At 38.9% G+C, this 21,818-nt stretch overlaps 1 protein-coding gene across 1 annotated transcript in view; it reads right to left on the bottom strand.

Moving 5' to 3' along the window:
• LOC128652359 (suppressor of IKBKE 1-like) overlaps nucleotides 1-7,683 on the bottom strand; it is a 51,646-nt gene extending 43,963 nt beyond the window's left edge. The window contains exons 1-3 of the mRNA XM_053705298.1: nucleotides 7,532-7,683; nucleotides 2,961-3,121; nucleotides 2,721-2,826 (exon numbers count right to left, since the gene is read on the bottom strand). Of these exons, the coding sequence (XP_053561273.1) occupies nucleotides 2,721-2,826; nucleotides 2,961-3,119 (265 nt within the window). The 5' untranslated portion in view covers nucleotides 3,120-3,121; nucleotides 7,532-7,683. The remainder of the gene's footprint in view (nucleotides 1-2,720; nucleotides 2,827-2,960; nucleotides 3,122-7,531) is intronic.
• Between the last annotated feature and the right edge of the window lie 14,135 nt (nucleotides 7,684-21,818).

The following is a 21,818-nucleotide window of genomic DNA, read 5'->3' as shown; positions in this document are numbered from 1 at the left end:
AATATTGTTATAGGTTGAACTGAATATAATGTAGCATTTCTTTTATGTTGTCAGTATGACGCAAAGCTTGCTTTGTACTGTATAATCCTTACCTTAATAAAAATTATGTTAAAAAAAAAAAAAAAATAGAAACCATTAGTGCTCCTTCAACATATTATACCAAGAAAATGAAACAAATTAGATAATAGGAGTAAATTAGAAAGTTGCTTAAAATTGTATTCTCTATCTGAATCATGAAAGAAAATGTTTGGATTTCATGTCCCTTTAATATTATCCATATTATGCATACCAGGACATTCTGCCTCATAAAATATATTAAAGGGACACTAAACTAAAGCAAATGCACTTAATGCTGAGAAATAGCAAAACACCAAAATGGTGTCAAAGATACAACACTGATGATACCACAGATTCCACCACCATCCTTCTTCCTGCATATTTTTAGGAGCCAAAATACACAAAGTAGATTTACAGCACATAACTCATCTGGTATAGACACTCCACAAACACTTTACTGTGCATGTACCACGGTAAAGGGAAGGAACAGTAATATCTATGAAAAGAACTAACAAAAGGCTAGCAAAAAAAATAGCAGGGAGAACTGGAGAAACACCTACTGACCCATCATTTTCTTATCATAAATTAAAGGTACATTCCAGCCTAAATTGGAATCCACATGTATGCATTTCAGTTTTGGATGGAAGCATTTTTGTAATAAACACGTATTAGCAAAAATGCCTCTAATAAAAGCTGTAGCTGTTTAAAAAGTGTATTTAAAGGGACACTCAGGTCAAATTAAATTTTCATGATTCAGATACAGCATGTAATTTTAAACAACTTTCCAATTTACTTCCATTAAAAAAAATTTGCACTGTCTTTTATATTTACACTTTTTGAATCACCAGCTCCTACTGAGCATGTGCAAGAATTCACAGACTATACGCATATGCATTTGTGATTGGCTGATGGCTATCACATGGTACAGAGGGAGTGGAAATATACATAAACTTTAAAATTTGTTAGAAAAAATCTACTACTCATATGAAATTCAGAGTGAATGCTATTGTATTGTCTTGTTATCTTGCATTTGTTGATTATGCAAATCTACTGTGTTTACTGGACTGTGCACCAGCATTTTAAACACAGCACTTGCTGAGAGAGCCTAAGGTGTTTGTATCAACTGGTAATTACTCAATTTGTTAATTGCTGACATGATACAAGCCCCACTGGTGCTCTGAGCAGCTTCAGTATTTAAAATGCTGGTGCACTGAGACTATCTAGCTATGCTTCACATGCACGTGCAGAGTAAAAATGTAACACTAAAACAGTGATAACTTTTACTAGAAGCATTTTCACCAATAGATGTATATTGTAAATATGTTTCTATTTAAAGATGCAATTCATCTATGTGCATTTAAATTTCGACCGGAATGTCCCTTTAAAGAAATATACTGCCTAACTCCCAAGGTATATTCATAAGCAAGACTGGACCATCTTTCTAGATAAATGCAGGGCACAATATAAAGAAAATACAGGCCAGAAAACTGGAGAATTCATGAAACTACCATGCCTGCTCCTGCATGATAACACTATATGAGTGAAGGTAAACAGCAAGGGGTCTACTCCTTTTAATAGTAATGATCCATAAATTGCCTAAGATAATTAAAAGGACAGTATACAGTAAAATAGTTTTTCCCTTGATGTGTTTTTAATAACTTGTTATATCAGCAGCAGAGTATAAAATGTATAAGATTGTATTACTTTTCTCTCATACCTTCCACTGGGAGTGTAATCTCTTCTGCTGGCTAGGTTTACTCATCTTTTTTTAAAGGCATACACTTAAAGTGATGGTAAACTCTCCCCTTTTTAAAATCAGATCTGGAATGTAAGCGCTATTTTAGATGGAGTTTAACTTATTAGTTGTAATTAAGATGCAGTATAACATGCTTTTTAATATAGATATGAAATTCAAATACTGCATGCTCCTCCGCCCACTTCAAAAGTAAAATTTTCTGTGAGCTAACAGATTGAATTGTTATCCAATCAGCGCTCTCCCCATATGGCACTTTTGTTGTAGCTAGAGCATTGATTGGAGAGTAATTCAATCATTTAGCTGACAGGAAAATTGACTTTTGAAGTGGGTGGTGTAACAAGGGGTATTTGAATTTCATATCTATATTAATAACTAAGTTATAGCACATCTTCATTGCACATGATGAATAAAACTCCATCTAAAATAGCGCTTACATTCCAGATCTGATTTTAAAAAGGGGAGAGTTTACCATCACTTTAAGTATAGAAACTTTTAGTATAGGTAGGGATACCACAGGCAAAATCAGCTATTTCAAATGCCCATATAAAAAGACAAAGAAGTGATCTGAAAACTATTTAATACACTACTGCAGGTAAAATGGATCTTTGGGAACAAATTAAAAAGGAGGACATTTAGAGTAAACTGTCCCTTTAATCCCCAGGAATAATCCTCTCAACTATGCAGAGGTGTTTGTATGTGGGGCCTCAACACTGGTCAGTTAGTGGCTGAATACCTGCAGCAAGTAAGTTGTGTATATACAATAAAAAAAAAAAAAAAAAAAAAACAATCCACAATTTTTTTCCAGATATAAAGCTTGAAACAAAACTCGTATTTAGGTATTTTTAGTTAAAGCTGGTACAGCTACAGCACTTAAAAGTTAAAACAGTAAGCTGAGAACATTAATTACCTTTATTCTCCTGTTGAAGATCTCGGATCTGTGTGTTCTCCTGACACAATAACACATGAGGTTTGTATTTTGAGGCATCCTTTAACTCTGAGAGATCTTCCTGGAACTAGAAAATAAAGAACAACCTGACATTCTTGGATATGTTAAAACATAACATAATTAGACTATAGCAGACAGTTTTCAATAAAAATTAAAAATATAATTAAAAAAAAAAAAAAAAAAAGTGTCCTGTGTTGTTACCTTGTCTGGTAGGGCTGTCCCAACATCTTTCATTCCTTCCATACGTTTGTGAAGTGAGCTGGACTGGTCAATAAGGGATTCTGCAGCATTATCGTGATCTTTTAATCTCTCCAGCAGAGTCTTGGCATCTTGTAGGATCTTTTCTATTGTGCAGGTCATAGCTATAATAAAATAATAGTAATACTAATAAAATTATATATATATATATATATATATATATATATATATTATTTTTTTTATTATTATTGTTGGGAAGATAACTTATGCAATTGTGTTGCTATCAATTTTTCCCACTGACAGTTAAAGGGACAGTAAACGTTCAGAATAATGTTATATAATTCTGAACACAGTGCAGAATTATATAACATTATTTTAGCGATAACTTAAAAAATTAAAAGTATTTGCTGATTTTGTAGTGTAACGTTGGACTCCGCTCCACAATCTACTGAGCGGGTCTTGGATATCCTTAGTGCTTCGTGGGCTTGCTGGCTAGTCACAGCACGCCCAGTCACGCTATTGGACAAAATGTTGCTCGCTTCCGCTACTAGACCAGAGTGGGAGCGAGCTACATTTAGTCGAATAGTGCGACCAGGAGTGCTGTGACTAGCCAGCAAGCCCACAAAACGCTTTGGATGTCCAAGACCCGCTCAGTAGATCCTGGAGCGGAGTCCAACGTTACACTACAAAATCAGCAAATACTTTTAATTTTTGAACGTACCGCTAAAATAATGTTATATAATTCTGCACTATGTGCAAAATTATATAACATTATTCTGAATGTTTACTGTCCCTTTAAAGAAACATAAAACCATATTGTGTTTAATTAAAAGACGTTTGGTTTGTAACATTTAGGGGCCTATTTATCAAAGGTCTTGGGGACCTGATCCGACAGTGCGGATCAGGTCCGCAAGACCTCGCTGAATGCGGAGAGCAATACGCTCTCCGCATTTAACATTGCACCAGCAGCTCACAAGAGCTGCTGGTGAAACGCCGCCCCCTGCAGACTCGCGGCCAATCGGCTGCCAGCAGGGAGGTGTCAATCAACCCGATCGTACTCGATTGGGTTGAATTCCGGCGATTCCTGTCCGCCTCATCAGAGCAGGCAGACAGGGTTATGGAGCAGCGGACTTTAGATCGCTGCTTCATAACTAGTGTTTCTGTGCGTCTAAAGACTCGCCAGTCGGAGCTTGATAAATGGGCTCCTTAGAATGTAAAATATAATGGAGGTAGCTGGTTGTATTGCACATGTTTGGATGGAGCAATACAGTTGCAATGCAGTACAAATGCATAGCTGTCAGTGAAAGTACACAACACAGTGACAGGCAGGGCTAAAGACTGAGGGGTGATGCAAATGGTACCAGAGCTGCTGGATGACTTTAATGTAATGAGATATGTTTTCATCTATTCTAAACTACATATTTTGGACCTAACTTTTACTTCTATTTTTGGTATTATTTGTGCATTTACTCATTGGGATCCCTTTGATTTTTTTTAACGTGTTTATTTTTTTTTACTAAGAATCCTTTAAACATTACATAGTTTCAAGTCGGTAATAATGTAAAGGTTACAAACTGTGGAAAAGAATATTATCTTTTAAACATGGATTCTTGTTTTTACATTTTCATGATAAACTTTGAACATTAAACATATTTAGTAGTGTCTCATTTATCTAAAGTTAGTTCAAAACAGTTGCCCATCTGTCAAATATACAATATCATCTATGATACCATGTTAAATGTGTCGCCTTTAGTCATTTTTCTTTTGCGCTTTCTTTGTCACACTTGTATTTTGGGAGTGTCATGCAATAGTGTGAGTTTTTATGTATGCCAATTCTGAGAGAGTGGATTGGTGGAAAGACGTTTTATGTGTTGTTCCCAGACAACTTGCGATTCGATAAATGAATCGTTTTTGTCTGATCTGTACTCTTCTAGTTCAATTAATTCAGCTACCTTTTTTGTCTCCACAAAGCCAAGTCCGGAAACTCCATCTGATTTCCAGTTCTTGGCTATGAGGACCTTAATGCTATTTATCATTACTCGTAAATAATAATGGTTTATAGTGTCTGGAGGGGAGTTTAGCTGATTTATTGAGCAGCCATATCAGGGGGTCTAGGGAGAAAGATGTCTGGAAGACTTCTTTCATTTCTTTGATTATGCCCTTTGATTTATTTTATATTGTACTGCTTTTTATTGATTGTGTATTCATTAAATACCAAATATATATATATATATATATATATATATATATATATATATAAATATATTTATCCTGTTGTGCACTTTAGCCCTATCCAGTGGCACTTTTCTTGCTACACTAATTTGTTTAACCCTTCCTCACATAGCTTCAGACCTTGCTCGCTACTCAGCAGTGTACCTTGTCAGTCATGTTTGCACACAATTAGGTCCTTACTGCTCCTTTCAAACATGGAATGTGGACTATAGCGACAAAACAAATTAAAATAATAATGAAAACCTACAACCCAAGTACTTAAATATTTGCATGCATTCCTCCTTTTTGTTTTGGTATCCTTGCAATACATGCTTTTATGTATATTGCTTATTTTTCCCTGTAATTAGCTTTGTCAAATTGTGTTTTCCTTCTTCACCAAAAAGACTGGAGACCAAGAGTGTATACACCGTAGCCATCCTGTGTGCCTTTGTAAAAAGTCTCAAATGCCAGCTGATGGAAAATTCCCACAGACTTTTCAAAGGTTATATTCACAGACTGCTCTATAAATAGCAAAGCCCTGCATATTTCAAACTTCAGTGAGTCGGATAGAGCACTTGTTTTCAAACCTGTCCTCAGGCCTCCCCAAAAGGCCAGGGTTTCAGGATTGCCTTGGATGAGAACAGGTAAAATAACACTAGGCGCTAGTGACAAATTGAATCCATTATCCGAATGGATGTCCTCACTGAGACACGGACCAATCAGATCATGCATTAATGGCCGAGGGCAGATACGTTCTAGAGAGTTCTGTTCTAATCAGAGCCTCAGGCACCTGCAACCGCCTCTGGGAACCTAACCATGGGTTCCACCCCAGTCCCCCACAACATGCTTTTAAAGGTTTTCCGACAGACTGGACTGTTATCCAACTGACATTTGTCAGTCAGATTATTATTCGTCACACTCATTCTGTCCAAGAACCTTTAAAAGCACATTGTGGGTTAGGTTTTCAGAGACGGTTGCGGTGCCCGAGGAGCTGAATAGAACAGAACTCTCTGGAGCGTATATGTCCTCGGCTGTTAATGCATGATCTGATTGGTCTGTGTCTCCGTGAGGTCACCGAATGCACAACCAATCGGACAATGGATTCAATTTCTCACTAGCGCCTAGTAAAGTAAAATTTTTTTACAATCAGCTGATTATTTCACCTGTGCTCCAGTTTAGATATCCTCAAAATGTGGCCTGTTAGGGAGGCTTGAGGACAGGTTTGAAAACCAGTGAGATAGAGCATGCAGTTTTCTGTTTTAGCTGCCATTTATATATTACTAAATCGAATACACATTACACGGTAGTTAAAAACAAGTCAAATCCTATGACATATGCAGTCTGGAGCAGGGCACATGGTACATAACATATTTATAATTTAGCTCTTTCTATTTGATTGGTAAAACACAGCAGCATATTTTATTAGGAGCATCTGCCCAATTTAGTATTTTAGCGTATTTTATTCTCAGTGCTCTCACTGGTAACACGTTTATACAATGTTGCAAGTAATCAGACTGCATGAAAAAGTGTGAAGCTAACCATTTCATGCCTTCAGATTGTACTAGTATTATGCACTGTAAAATTAACACTTTATTGCATAGAGTAACTAGTATCATGCCCTGTAAAATTAACCCTTTATTGCCTACAGTAACTAGTATTATGCCCTGTAAAATGAACCCTTTATTGCGTACAGTAACTAGTATTATGCCCTGTAAAATTAACCCTTTATTGCCTACAGTAACTAGTATTTATGCCCTGTAAAATGAACCCTTTATTGCCTAGTAATGGGGTTAATAGTTTATAACTGATGGCATTGCAAGGGTTAATGGAAGAGTGATTGAATTCAGTATGTCAATATGTGCCCTAAGGGCAGTGCTGTTTTCATTTTAGAAGCTCTGTGTAGTTTCTTCAAGATCCAACATTGTACAGAAAACATCAACAGTGGCTGGGAATTTAAAACGCTTGTTTGTCCCATAGAGAATAAAATACGCTAAAATAAGAGATTACCAGTGGCATAGGTTAATTTACGTACACATCAATATGGAGTAGTACGTGCAGTCTGTTTAATGTATCTGTTTAGAAAATTTTGTTGCAGTTTTTTTTTTAACAGGCCTAAAGGTAAAGAAAGTTTAATACGCACATATACTGTGACCAGTTTTATTAGTGAAATAATAATTGTTAAAAATCCAACTGTAGCCAAATAAGACAGGAAGTTCGTTCAGAATAACATCTCTAGTTCGCAGTGACGTTAACTGTTAACCAGACGCGCCGAGGTGAGTGCTAAGACTAGTGACAATATCCTAACGTCACACACATTGCAAGGACCCCCAGATCAGCCCATGCTCTTATTTCAACCTGGTTACCTGTTACAGGTTCACCTACAAACAGCGGTCCACTTCCGGGGCAGATGACAGCGCGCCGACGTCATTGAGCACGTTGTATGGAACTTTCTGTGTGCTGAGGTGACGCTGCACGTTGTACGGACCTTGATGCTTCACGCTGTGCTGCCAGTTGATGTTGTGGTATAGGGCATGACGTTTAGCACGTATAACGCAGCGTTGCAGTTGTTTCTTTTTATCAAGAGTAGCGATTTGTGTGGTCTTAATGAGCGTGAGGCATAAGAGGGTGAAGAAGCTACCTTTAACAAAGTATAACAAAGCGGCATCAGTTAAAATGGCTTCTGCTGCAATAGTCAGTTGGATACTGTGTTGTGTTGATTTATTATGCGTAGTAAAAATACTTTGCAAAATACGCTGAATAATTCTGAATTTATTTTTCCAAGTTTATTCTGTAATTTAAATCTTACAATTGTGTATTTCTGTTCAAGCCAAACAATAATGATTTTGTCAACTGAATGCCAGTGGTAAAAATCCTGTCATCTACAGACTCAAGTTCACTTTGGCTTCTCCAAATAAGGAAAGTGTCTGGTTTGACCATTGAAAAACAATATCAAACAAGGCGTTAAAAGAATTATAATCAGGGGTAAAAAATAAAACTTCAGCTTACTACTCTTGGGTTAAAATCTAATGGCCCTGAGGAAAAAAGTTATTAGTCTACTCATTGTTAAAGATAGGGAAAAACAGAATTTATGCTTACCTGATAAATTACTTTCTCCAACGGTGTGTCCGGTCCATGGCGTCATCCATTACTTGTGGGAAATGTTCTCCCCCACAGGGAAAGGCAAGGAGAGCACACAGCAAGAGCTGTCCATATAGCTCCCCCTCTGGCTCCGCCCCCCAGTCATTCGACCGACGGTTAGGAGAAAAAGGAGAAGCTATAGGGTGCCGTGGTGACTGTAGTGTATAAAGAAAACATTTTTCAACCTGATTAAAAAAAACCAGGGCGGGCCGTGGACCGGACACACCGTTGGAGAAAGTAATTTATCAGGTAAGCATAAATTCTGTTTTCTCCAACATTGGTGTGTCCGGTCCATGGCGTCATCCATTACTTGTGGGAACCAATACCAAAGCTTTAGGACACGGATGAAGGGAGGGAGCAAATCAGGTTACCTAAACAGAAGGCACCACGGCTTGCAAAACCTTTCTCCCAAAAACAGCCTCCAAAGAAGCAAAAATATCAAATTTGTAGAATTTGGCAAAAGTGTGCAGAGAAGACCAAGTCGCTGCCTCACATATCTGGTCAACAGAAGCCTCGTTCTTATAGGCCCATGTGGAAGCCACAGCCCTAGTAGAGTGAGCTGTGATACGGTCAGGAGGCTGCCGTCCGGCAGTCTCATAAGCCAAGCGGATAATGCTTTTCAGCCAGAAAGAGAGAGAGGTAGCAGTAGCTTTTTGACCTCTCCTCTTACCAGAGTAAACGACAAACAAGGATGAGGTTTGTCTAAAATCTTTTGTTGCTTCTAAATAGAACTTTAAAGCATGAACAACATCTAAATTGTGTAATAAACGTTCCTTCTTTGAAACTGGATTCGGACACAAAGAAGGAACAACTATTTCCTGGTTGATGTTCTCGTTGGAAACAACTTTTGGAAGAAAACCAGGCTTAGTACGCAAAACAACCTTATCTGAATGGAACACCAGATAGGGTGGATCACACTGCAAAGCAGATAATTCAGAAACTCTTCTAGCAGAAGAAATAGCAACCAAAAACAGAACTTTCCAAGATAGTAACTTAATATCTATGGAATGTAAAGGTTCAAACGGAACCCCTTGAAGAACTGAAAGAACTAAATTTAGACTCCAAGGAGGAGTCATGGGTCTGTAAACAGGCTTGATTCTAACCAAAGCCTGAACAAAAGCTTGTACATCTGGCAAAGCTGCCAGTCGTTTGTGCAACAAGACGGATAATGCAGAAATCTGTCCTTTTAGAGAACTAGCTGACAATCCTTTATCCAAACCTTCTTGGAGAAAGGAGAGAATCTTTGGAATTTTAATCTTACTCCAGGAGAATCCTTTGGATTCACACCAACAGATATATTTTTTCCATATTTTATGGTAAATCCTTCTAGTCACAGGTTTTCTGGCTTGGACCAGAGTATCAATCACAGAATTTGAAAACCCACGCTTGGATAAAATCAAGCGTTCAATTTCCAAGCAGTCAGCTGCAGAGAAACTAGATTGGGATGTTCGAATGGACCTTGTACTAGAAGGTCCTGTCTCAAAGGTAGCTTCCATGGTGGAGCCGATTACATATTCACCAGGTCTGCATACCAAGTCCTGCGTGGCCACGCAGGAGCTATCAGAATCACCGAGGCCTTCTCCTGTTTGATCCTGGCTATGAGCCTGGGGAGGAGAGGAAACGGTGGAAACACATATGCTAGGTTGAACGACCAAGGCACCACTAATGCATCCACTAGAGTCGCCTTGGGATCCCTGGATCTGGACCCGTAGCAAGGAATCTTGAAGTTCTGACGGGACGCCATTAGATCCATGTCTGGAATGCCCCATAATTGGGTTAACTGAGCAAAGACCTCCGGATGGAGTTCCCACTCCCCCGAATGGAAAGTCTGACGACTCAAATAGTCCGCCTCCCAGTTGTCTACTCCTGGGATGTGAATAGCAGATAGATGGCAGGAGTGATTCTCTGCCCATTGGATTATCTTGGTTACTTCCTTCATCGCTAGGGAACTCTTTGTTCCCCCCTGATGATTGATGTACGCAACAGTCGTTATGTTGTCCGACTGAAATCTTATGAACCTGGCTTCCGCTAGCTGAGGCCAAGCCAGGAGCGCATTGAATATAGCTCTTAGTTCCAAAATGTTTATCGGGAGAAGCGACTCTTCCCGCGACCATAGGCCCTGAGCTTTCAGAGAGTCCCAGACCGCGCCCCACCCCAAGAGGCTGGCGTCGGTCGTGACGATGACCCACTCCGGTCTGCGGAAACTTATTCCCTGAGACAGGTGATCCTGGGTCAACCACCAGAGAAGTGAGTCCCTGGTTACCTGGTCTACTTGAATTTGGGGAGACAAGTCTGTATAGTCACCATTCCACTGATTGAGCATGCACAGCTGTAATGGTCTTAGATGAATTCGAGCAAAAGGAACCACATCCATTGCTGCGACCATTAGTCCTATTACTTCCATGCATTGAGCTATGGAGGGTTGAGGAATAGAGTGAAGAACTCGACAAGCTTTTAGAAGCTTTGTCTTTCTGACGTCTGTGAGAAAGATCTTCATTTCCACAGAATCTATTATTGTTCCCAGAAAAGGAACCCTTGTGGACGGTGACAGTGAACTTTTTTCTATGTTCACTTTCCACTTGTGAGATCTGAGAAAAGCCAACACAATGTCTGTATGAGCCCTCGCTTTGGAAAGAGACGACGCTTGGATTAGGATGTTGTCTAGATAAGGTGCTACAGCGATGCCCCTCGGTCTTAGGACCGCTAGAAGGGACCCTAGCACCTTTGTGAAAATTCTGGGAGCGGTGGCTAAACCGAATGGAAGAGCCACAAACTGGTAATGTTTGTCCAGAAAGGCGAACCTCAGGAACTGACAATGAGATTTGTGGATTGGGATATGCAGATACGCATCCTTCAGATCCACGGTAGTCAAAAATTGACCCTGCTGGATTGTTGGTAAGATTGTCCGAATGGTTTCCATCTTGAAGGATGGAACTCTGAGGAACTTGTTTAATATCTTTAAATCCAGAATTGGCCTGAAAGTTCCCTCTTTTTTGGGAACCACAAACAGGTTTGAGTAAAACCCTAGACCTTGTTCCCCGGAGGGGACTGGGTTTATCACTCCCATCTTTGATAGGTCTCTTACACAATGTAAGAATGCCTGTTTCTTTATCTGGTCTGAAGATAAGCGAGACAGGTGGAACCTTCCCTTTGGAGGAAGTCCCTTGAATTCTAACAGGTATCCCTTGGAAACTATCTCTAGTGCCCAGGGATCCAGAACATCTCTTGCCCAAGCCTGAGCGAAGAGAGATAGTCTGCCCCCTACCAGATCCGGTCCCGGATCGGGGGCTACCCCTTCATGCTGTCTTGGTAGCAGCAGCAGGTTTCTTGGTTTGTTTACCCTTGTTCCAGCCTTGCATGGGCTTCCAAGCGGGTTTGGGCTGGGCCGCGTTACCTTCTTGTCTAGCGGCAGTGGAGTTATTAGCCGGTCCGTTCCTGAAATTGCGAAAGGAAGAAAATTAGACTTGTTCTTAGCCTTAAAAGGCCTATCCTGTGGGAGGGCATGGCCCTTACCCCCAGTGATGTCTGAAATAATTTCCTTCAATTCCGGCCCAAAAGGACGCCGCTGAAGTGACAGTAATAACACACGTAGCTGGTTGAAGGATGAACCCTTGCTGAACAAAAATCTTTTTAAGCAATCCTTCCAATTTCTTATCCATAGGATCTTTGAAAGCGCAGCTGTCCTCTATAGGAATAGTTGTGCGCTTCGCTAGTGTTGAAACAGCTCCCTCAACCTTCGGGACCGTTTGCCATGCGTCCCTTCTAGGGTCTACTATGGGAAACATTTTCTTAAATATAGGAGGTGGGGAAAAGGGTACACCTGGCTTCTCCCACTCCTTTTCCACTATGTTCGCTACCCTCTTAGGTATTGGAAAAGCGACGTCGTGCACTGGGACCTCTAAAATTTGGCCAATTTGCACAACTTCTCTGGTACTACCATGGAATCACAGTCATCCAGAGTAGCTAATGCCTCCTTAAGCAAAGCGCGGAGATGTTCTAGCTTAAACTTAAATGCCACTAGATCAGGTTCTGCCTGTTGAGAAATTTTTCCTGAGTCTGAAATTTCACCCTCAGACAGCCCTTCCCTCACAGCCAATTCCGATTGATGTGAGGGTAAAATAGATAAGGCATCGTCAGCGTCTGATTGTTCATCCTTTTTATCTGTATTTAAAACTGAACAATCACGCTTTCTCTGAAAAACTGGCAGTTTGGATAAAAGATTTGCTATAGAATTATCCACTACTGCTGATAATTGTTGCATAGAAATAAGCACTGGCGCGCTAGGTGTCGCCTGCGCGGGCAAAGCTGGTGTAGACACAGAAGGAGAGGATGTAGAGCTATCCCCACTACCTTCATTAGATAAATCATCTTGGGCAACATTATGAAAAATAACAGAGCTGTCCTGATTTTGTTTGGACGCTATAGCGCAATTATCACAAACACTCAAAGGGGGAACCACATTTGTCTCTATACACACAGAACATAGGTTATCTGATGGAACAGACATGTTAAACAGATTTAGGCAGGCAAACAATGCAATAAAAACGATTTTAAACAAAAACGTTACTGTCTCTTTAAATAATAAAATGACACATTTATTTCTGAATGTTCAAAAAACTATGAAGGCAATATCCGATTTTTCTGAAACCCCAGTGTCTTAATGCTTAGAAAGTATTGCACAGCAAATATGGAGACTCTAGCTCTTAAAACAAGCAAACCGGAGATAATTGTTGGATTTAACCGTTTTTACACACCACAATCCCAGCTACAGCCTTGCTGCAGCTTTTTACCTTCCTTAGGGGTCACCATTCACAGAAAAAAGCCTTTTGGAGTCACTTTCTGAACCACATGACCCTCTCACATGAATCTGCATGCACTGCCTTGAAATTCAACTGCACAGCTGAAGTGCCAAAATGAGGCTTCCTCCCTCAGCACACTAGAGTGAAGGGGCCTTCCTGACTAGATTTAGGTGTCTAAAACAAGTCAGATCAATAAAAAACGTTCCCAAGTGTTTCTGAACCACAGGACCCTCTCACATGAATTTGCATGCACTGCCTTGAAATTCAACTGCACAGCTGAAGTGCCAAAATGAGGCTTCCTCCCTCAGCACACTAGAGTGAAGGGGCCTTCCTGACTAGATTTAGGTGTCTAAAACAAGTCAGATCAATAAAAAACGTTCCCAAGTGTATGTGAGCTTATAAAATATTTTATTGCACAGCAAATATGGAGACTCTAGCTCTTAAAACAAGCAAACCGGAGCTAATTGTTGGATTTAACCGTTTTTACACACCACAATCTCAGCTACAGCCTTGCTGCAGCTTTTTACCTTCCTTAGGGGTCACCATTCACAGAAAAAAGCCTTTTGGAGTCACTTTCTGAACCACAGGACCCTCTCACATGAATCTGCATGCACTGCCTTGAAATTCAACTGCACAGCTGAAGTGCCAAAATGAGGCTTCCTCCCTCAGCACACTAGAGTGAAGGGGCCTTCCTGACTAGATTTAGGTGTCTAAAACAAGTCAGATCAATAAAAAACGTTCCCAAGTGTATGTGAGCTTATAAAATATTTCAAATGGTATAATATTGTAATAAAAACCAATCGATTTAGCCCCTAACAGTGTCTACCAGCATAAAAAACAAAAAGGGGAAGCCTGTTATCTTTTTTGCTGAGGTGAAAGAAAAATGGCTTACCGTTTCCCCTGAGGGGAAAAATGACTGTCATCTAGCATTAGCCTGTGTTGTTAGAAGGAGACTAGTCATACCTGAAGCAGATGAGTCTGCAAACTGTTACCCCCAACTGAAGTTCTCTTGTTTCAACAGTCCTGCGTGGTAACAGTAATGGATTTTAGTTACTTGTGCTAAAATCATAGCCCTCTTAAACAGAAATCTTCATCACTTTTCTGTTATAGAGTAAATAGTACAAGCCAGCACTATTTTAAAATAACAAACTCTTGATAGAAGAATGAAAAACTACAACTAACACCACAAACTCCTCGCCATCCGCATGGTAGATGCTACTTGTTCAGAGCGGCAAGGAGAATGACTGGGGGGCGGAGCCAGAGGGGGAGCTATATGGACAGCTCTTGCTGTGTGCTCTCCTTGCCTTTCCCTGTGGGGGAGAACATTTCCCACAAGTAATGGATGACGCCGTGGACCGGACACACCAATGTTGGAGAAAGTCACATTTTTTATTTGTCCACTGCAATTTTCTGTCTGGGACAAGAGGACATTTCAAGTCCTATCTATAGTAGTCTAAAAATGACATGCTCTAGTTTGTTAGAACATGTAGTTTTAAAGGTACACTAGATTTTTCTTTGCATACATGTTTTGTAGATTGTCCATTTATATAGCCCATCTTGGGGTATTTTTGTAAAAATGCACAGTTTTGCTTATTTTTAAATAACATTGTGCTGATTTTCAGACTCCTAACCAAGACCCACAGTTTTAAATGTATTCTGATGACTACAGCTGGCTCCTGTTTGTTTAATGGCTTTTCATGTGCAGGGAAGGGTGTGTGTGTGTTTGCTTTTCCTTCTTTCCCAGCCCTTTCAGTGTGCGTCCCAGTCTAACCTCATCAACAGTGCTAAACTGGGAGCTTCTAAGTATATTTTTAAAAGGTTCTATACTGGATTTTTATATCAGTATCTGTGCACATTCTTCTTTATTTTAGTGTATATTCCATGCAGTCATATGAAAATTGGTGTATACTGTCCCTTTTAAGACCCTAAACTACTGTCTTTTACCCCACAAATAGGTTAAACTACCAGCTGTTTGATCTAGATTAATTATACATCTCTAAAGGGTTTACAAAGTGATTGGTTATGGTATGTTGTAGACTTGCTTTTGCCACCAACCACTTCACTATACCACCTACACTATCACATGGACCTCTGCCATGAGAAGTGCTGACAAGGCTTCATTAACAGCTTATATTGAAACACACTCAGGTTTAAACCAATCTTTTTGTTTCGGATTCATCATCTAACAGTTTTGTAATCATTCTGTACTTTTTGTAAGTACTTAGAGCACAAATCTTTACCTGGAATCAGGATCATGTCCACCCGCATCTTAATAAATTGTTCCCTAGGAGTCTTTTCTTATCTTCAGTAAAATTAATTATACCTTTTGAGTTCTGAGGATTGACTGTTGCTAGATTGACATACCCTATTGACCAATCCATTCTCAAGTCTGCAAAAAGTAAACAAAAACACACACAAATACCTCACATGTATGAATTCTAAAAATGACAAAAACTTCAAACATAATTAGTCAATGATTTTTCAAAGTACAACTGTTTAACTCACACTCAAACTTGAAAACGATATTTTAGAGAATTTATGAGAGAGCCAGTCTAAGGCAAGTATTGGCTGTAACAAGTTTAAGCCAGCAGATACATGTCTCAACAGGAAATCAAGCTTTGTGAAACCAATTCAAACCTACGGAGTCCGTCTGCAACCAGATGTAGAATGCTTACATGGTCTGCTATTAACTAAACTATCATATTTTCCATATTCTAAGACCTATAACTTTTGTACCACTTGGAGTAACAACACAACATCCCCCCTTAAAAATACATATAAAGAGCTACCTACCTAATTCAATATAATCAATAATAGATGGATACTTGTATAGCACACAACCTCAAACTTCATTGACTCGCGGCACTGCTAACAACAGGTATTATTATTACCCAACGTATTGGTACTTATTTTACCGACTTCTGAAGGATGAAAGGCTGAGTGGACCTTGCCGGGATCAAACCTGCAACCCTTGGGTTGCCACAGATCTCTGTAACAGTGCATTAGCACAATAAACTATCTGTCCGGCTTATTTTTATATTTTTGATATATTTTTTAAAATATATTTTTGATTTTTAAAATTGGTCCTACATTTGACATATTTGGCACCAAAAAAGCATATTTTAAAAATTTGAAGATTTTCAGGGATTGAGAGTAAAAAGCTAATTTTTCTTTCACATATACTACCCATTACAAAGGCTCAACAAATCACAAAACTTTATATATAACATTAAAAAGAATAGTAAACCCCAAGTAATACAGACTCTTTTTTTCTATATACTTTTAGGGAGAGGATATTCCTGCATCAACTTTCTCGGCGGAGTCAGCGGCTTATATTACCCTTATTTCCAAGCCAGGAAAAGACTATCTGTTGCCCGAGTCATATAGGCAGATCTCCCTACTTAAGTCAGACTATACAATTTTGACCAAACTCCTGGCAGAATGCTTGAAATTTGTACTGCCTGATCTGATCCATGAGGACCAGACAGGATTCATGTTGCCCATTCCTCTATAGTTAATGTACGACGAGTTCTAAAAGTGATCCAGTATTTATGGAACAAAGGACAAAATGGTACAAATACAAAGCTCCAGGAGGCCTTCTGTATTTGATTGTATGGAGTGGAATCACCTCTTCTCAACCATGCACAATTTTAATTTCTCTTGCTCCTTTCTTTCGTTATTAAAAAACTATATACCTCCACGATAGCAAATATTTGCGTTAGCAATACATATTTTTTTCTCCTACTGTTTCTCTACAAAGAGGCACGAGACAAGGGTGTCCACTCTCTCCTTTACTATTTATTATGGCGTTAGAGGCACTCACAATTAAGTTAAGGCAGACTTTCCCTGGTATAGATATCGCTGGTGGTCCTCAATATCTTGCTCTTTACGTGGATGATATGTTGTTGTTCATCCAAGAACCAAGGAAACATATCTCAGCTATTTTGTCGGCTCTCCAGGAATTTAATTCCTTCTCTGGCTATAAAGTTAATATGCAAAAGTCGGAAATCCTATGGCTAAAACAGTGTGAGAAGACGGGATATAGCTACCCTTTTGCTGTAGCTAAACAATCCTTGACTTTTCTGGAAATGTATATTCATATTAAACCCCAAAAAACTGTACACTATAAATATTACCTCCCATGTTCTAAACTCCATAACCTAATAAAAAGTTGGATAACACTTCCATTATCTCTTGCAGGTAGAGTAAGTCTACTTAAAGGGACAGAATAGAGAATGGTGTACAGGTGTACAGCCAAACCCTCAGGGGGCCCTTCCTACTACCTATATATAAGAACAATATAGAAGAAAATTAAATAAAATAAATATATAAAACTATAACGAGCAAACAATAAAACAACTAAACATAAAAGTCATATAATCCAAAAAAAGGGAAGCAGCTCTCTGTCGAAGGACAGTCAAATCCTTGTATATCGTGATCTGCAGAAAAAGAACAGAGGCGCCACCATGGCCTAGTACAAATATAAAAGGATGCAGATGAATATAATGCTCACAAACAAAAAGCACCCAACGGTGCTAGTGGGGCAGACTGGAACTTCGCAGTGGTCCAGCTCACTGTGTGATACCAGCAATAATGTCCAATCAGATGACCTTAAGGGAATATGTCTGTTGCCTGTATGGACACAAAAGGCAGACAACCATAGCCCAGTAACGTATAGACAAGGGCAAGATAATACAATTAAATTGCACTTACAGGAAGGAGTGCTCCTCCAGGTGCAATTAAAACAAACTGGGGCCTCGCAGTCGCCCAGCAGACTGGTGTCACCAACCGAACAGCAGCAACAGCAATTAGAATCCAAGTGTTCCCAGCAAAGGTGTATCAATGGCATACACCACAATAGAAAGTGTGTAGTTTAAAAATTGTTCTTTATTAAAAAGTGACGCGTTTCTCAGCCTCCTAGGGGCTGTTTCCTCAGGCTATGATACAAAATATTAAAAAACACTTGCTATATAAAAGATTACAAACATTCTCTGATAGGTCAAACAATTGAACAATCACACCTGTGTGTATTTACAATTCATTAGTTGGTATGGTAACATGAGTAAACAAAAACCTCATAGGTGGATTACAAAGTGCATGTGATTAGCAATTGCTTAGTTGGCATAGCAGCCAAAACAAACACAACAATACATAAAAAAAAGCTTCACATATACAAATCACAATAAATAAAAAATGTCGACCAAATTGGTTAATATTAAAATCAGAAAATCAGAACATACTGTACATGTACGAATATATATTCATGCACAGTACATGTATGTATAAATATAAAAAGAAACAATCATTGCAAGATAATAGCACAAAATTGCAAGAACTATAACATAAGATATATATTCTCCTTAAAGGGACAGTCAAGTCCAAAAAAACTTTCATAATTTACATAGGGAATGCAATTTTAATCAACTTTCCATTTTACTTTTATAACCAATTTTTTGCTTTGTTCTCTTGCTTTTCTTAGTTGAAAAATAAACCTAGGAGATTCATATGCTAATTTCTTAGACCTTGAAGGCCGCCTCTAATCTTAATGCATTTTGACAGTTTTTCACCACTAGAGGGCGTTAGTTCATGTGTTTCATATAGATAACATTGAGCTCATGCACATGAATTTACCGAGGCGTGAGCACTGATTGGCTTAAATGCAAGTCTGTCAAAAGAACTGAAATAAGGGGGCAGTCTGCAGATGCTTAGATACAAGGTAATTACAGAGGTAAAACATGTATTATAAAAATTGTGTTGGTTATGCAAAACTGGAAAATGGGTAATTATAGGGGCAGTATACCTACAACATAATGTAATATAATTCTGCACATAGTGCAGAATTATATTACATTATCTTAGCGCTAACTTTATACTTTAAAGTATTGCAGGCATATTTTATTAAAAAAAAAATTCAGACCGTCGCTCAGTGCTCTACTGAGCGGGTCTGGCTTTTTGTCTAAGCGCATCTGGGCAGCTGTCTAGTCACAGCCCAGCACGATCGCGCCATTACACTCAATGTAGCTCGCTCCCAGAGCAGGACTAGACAGCTGCCCAGATGCACTTAGACAAAAGGCCAGACCCACTCAGTAGAGCACTGAGCGGCGGTATGAATTTTTTTTTTTTATAAAATATGCCTGCAATATTTTAAAGTATGAAGTTAGTGCTAAGATAATGTAATATAATTCTGCACTATGAGCAGAATTATATTACATTATTTTGTAGGTTTACTTCCCCTTTTAAGGGATTATATCTATCTTTTAAAACAACAAAAACTCTGGTGTTGACTGTCCCTTTAAGATGATTATATTACCTCGCCTATTATATCCTTTACTTATGCTGCCTCTGCTGTTAACAAAAACAGATGTTAAACTTGTTAAATGTAAAGCTTAGGAGCCGGTGTTCTGTCGAAACATAAAACATATCGGAATGTGGAAACACGTCACTTCCGGAGACGTGGTTCCTCTCAACCCGACGGGTTGCACATGCACAACTCCCGCAGCTCAAACATACTAGGAATTCCTGGAATTCCTAATACGAATAACGCGCATGCACACATCAGATGCCCGTCAGATTTTGAAATCGCAGTCACTTCCGGTCCAGTAGATCAACTAGGACACTAGTCGGAATGTGGAACTGCGGTTGCAAAATCTGACAGGCAATGTGGGCATGCGCGGCATTTATGCTAGGAATTCCAGGAATTCCTATTATGTTTGAGCTGCGGGAGCAACCTGTCGGATTGACAGGAACCACGTCTCCGGAAGTGACGTATTCCACATTCCAACAGGTTTGATGTTTCGACAAAACACCAGCCCATTTTAGGTTCATCAACCTGGATAGCATTTGGTTATTGGTAGCTACATTTAGCCACCAATAAGCTAGCGTAACCCAGGTTCTGAACTCTAAAAAATGGGCCAGCTCCTAAGATTCCTGCTTTTTAAGTAAAGATAGCAACGGAACAGAGAAAAATTGATAATAGGAGTAAATTAGAAAGTTGCTTAAAATTGCATACTCTACCCAGTGGTACTCTTATTTAATAAATTCCCTAAGGTACATTGCAAACTTAGACTCCAGCTATTATATATCATGGTTAATAGTGCAAAAAGGATAATACCCCAGAACTGGAAACAAATTAGGCCCCCCACCATGGAAAAGTGGAGAGAGGTGGTATCATCTACAAGTTTATTAGAAAAGTATCACTTTATTATTTCTAAGAGATTTGACGATTACTTATCTATCTCTTTTTTGTGGGAAGAATATTCTACATTACACACCACAAAATATATTAATAGGCAAAGAACATAGTCTGTCTATGGGTCAAAGTTAACAATTATGTTAATCATATGGAGCTTATAGTATAATGATCTTACATTATTCATCTTTTCTTTTCAAACCTTATATGAGTATGTGCTCATCCTTTATGATAAAAAATTAAATTTTGTTCCCTTTTGATTTGATTATTGTTTGTTCAATTGATGATGTAAAACTGCAATGCTCTTAATGATTGTGAATTGAAAGCCTGTAATGTTTTGACTATCACTCAATAAAAATTTTGATTTTTTTTTTTTTTTAAAAATTGCATACTCTATCTGAATCATTAAAGCAAAAATTTGGATTTAGTGTCCCTTTAAGGGCCTGGTGGCAGGCACATAGGTTTTTGAAAAAATCTTGTAATTCCTCTATCTATCTATCTATCTATCTATCTATCTATCTATCCATGTAAATCCTGACTTCCCTGCTAGAACAGATACTTTACCTTTTTTTATATTGGGAAAGACAGTGGATATTAGAACAATTCTGGATCCACTTACACACTCCACTTAAACGTTTGCCTCTATACAGAGAGATTATGAGATCCCAAATAAACACTTCTATGCCTATCGTCAACTGTGACACTACTTGGGGACTATGGTCAGGGACAACACAGAATTTTATTTTATACAAAATGGGCAGTTTGCTAAAACTTCAACCCATGATTTTAAAAGGATGGGAAAGGGAGGGTATCATGGATGTTATTTGGGCTGTGGCTTGTGAGGGTTTAGAGAAGATCAGAAAGGCTACTTTATCTGCAGCATTTAGGGAATAATAAATTAGAATTCTGCACAAAGCATATTTTACCCCAAGAGAGAGGATTGGCTAAATGGGTGGATGGTTGGACCAATAAATGTGTTAAATGTTCTATAGATGCCCCAAACTTGCTTCATTATTTTTGGATGGTCCACCTATAAACCAATTTTGCAACAAACTTCAAAACTGGGTTCATAAGAAACTGAAAATACACATTATCAATGTAAGGCTCGTGGGATACTCCTCTATCAGACCGAACTCGGCCAGTAGTCTTGTTTTTCCCGGTGTCGAGCCGGAAAGATAGGGAATATCCCAGAGCAGAGAATATTAGACAAATGAGGAGAGCGGCAAACACCACAGGCAGGAAAGCACAAGGCAAACTACGAGTATGGTCAGGCAGGCAGGGATCAGTAACAATAAATCAGTCCAGCAATTCAGGGGTTAACCAGGTAGCGTAGTGAAACAGGCAGAGTTCAGCAACTGTCAGGGTGCCAGGAATCAGACTGAGACGAGAAGTGCAAACATAATCACACCTTTATTAATAGCAAAAAATAATAAAAAGTCCACAAGTCAAATAACAAGCCAGGAGTCAAAACCAGAGCTGATACTCAGACGAGCCGAGTCAGGAGCCAAAGCAAATAGTCAGACG

Source organism: Bombina bombina, chromosome 3 (assembly GCF_027579735.1).
Source record: "Bombina bombina isolate aBomBom1 chromosome 3, aBomBom1.pri, whole genome shotgun sequence".
Lineage (NCBI taxonomy): Eukaryota > Metazoa > Chordata > Amphibia > Anura > Bombinatoridae > Bombina > Bombina bombina.
This window is presented reverse-complemented; position numbering and strand designations above follow the sequence as displayed.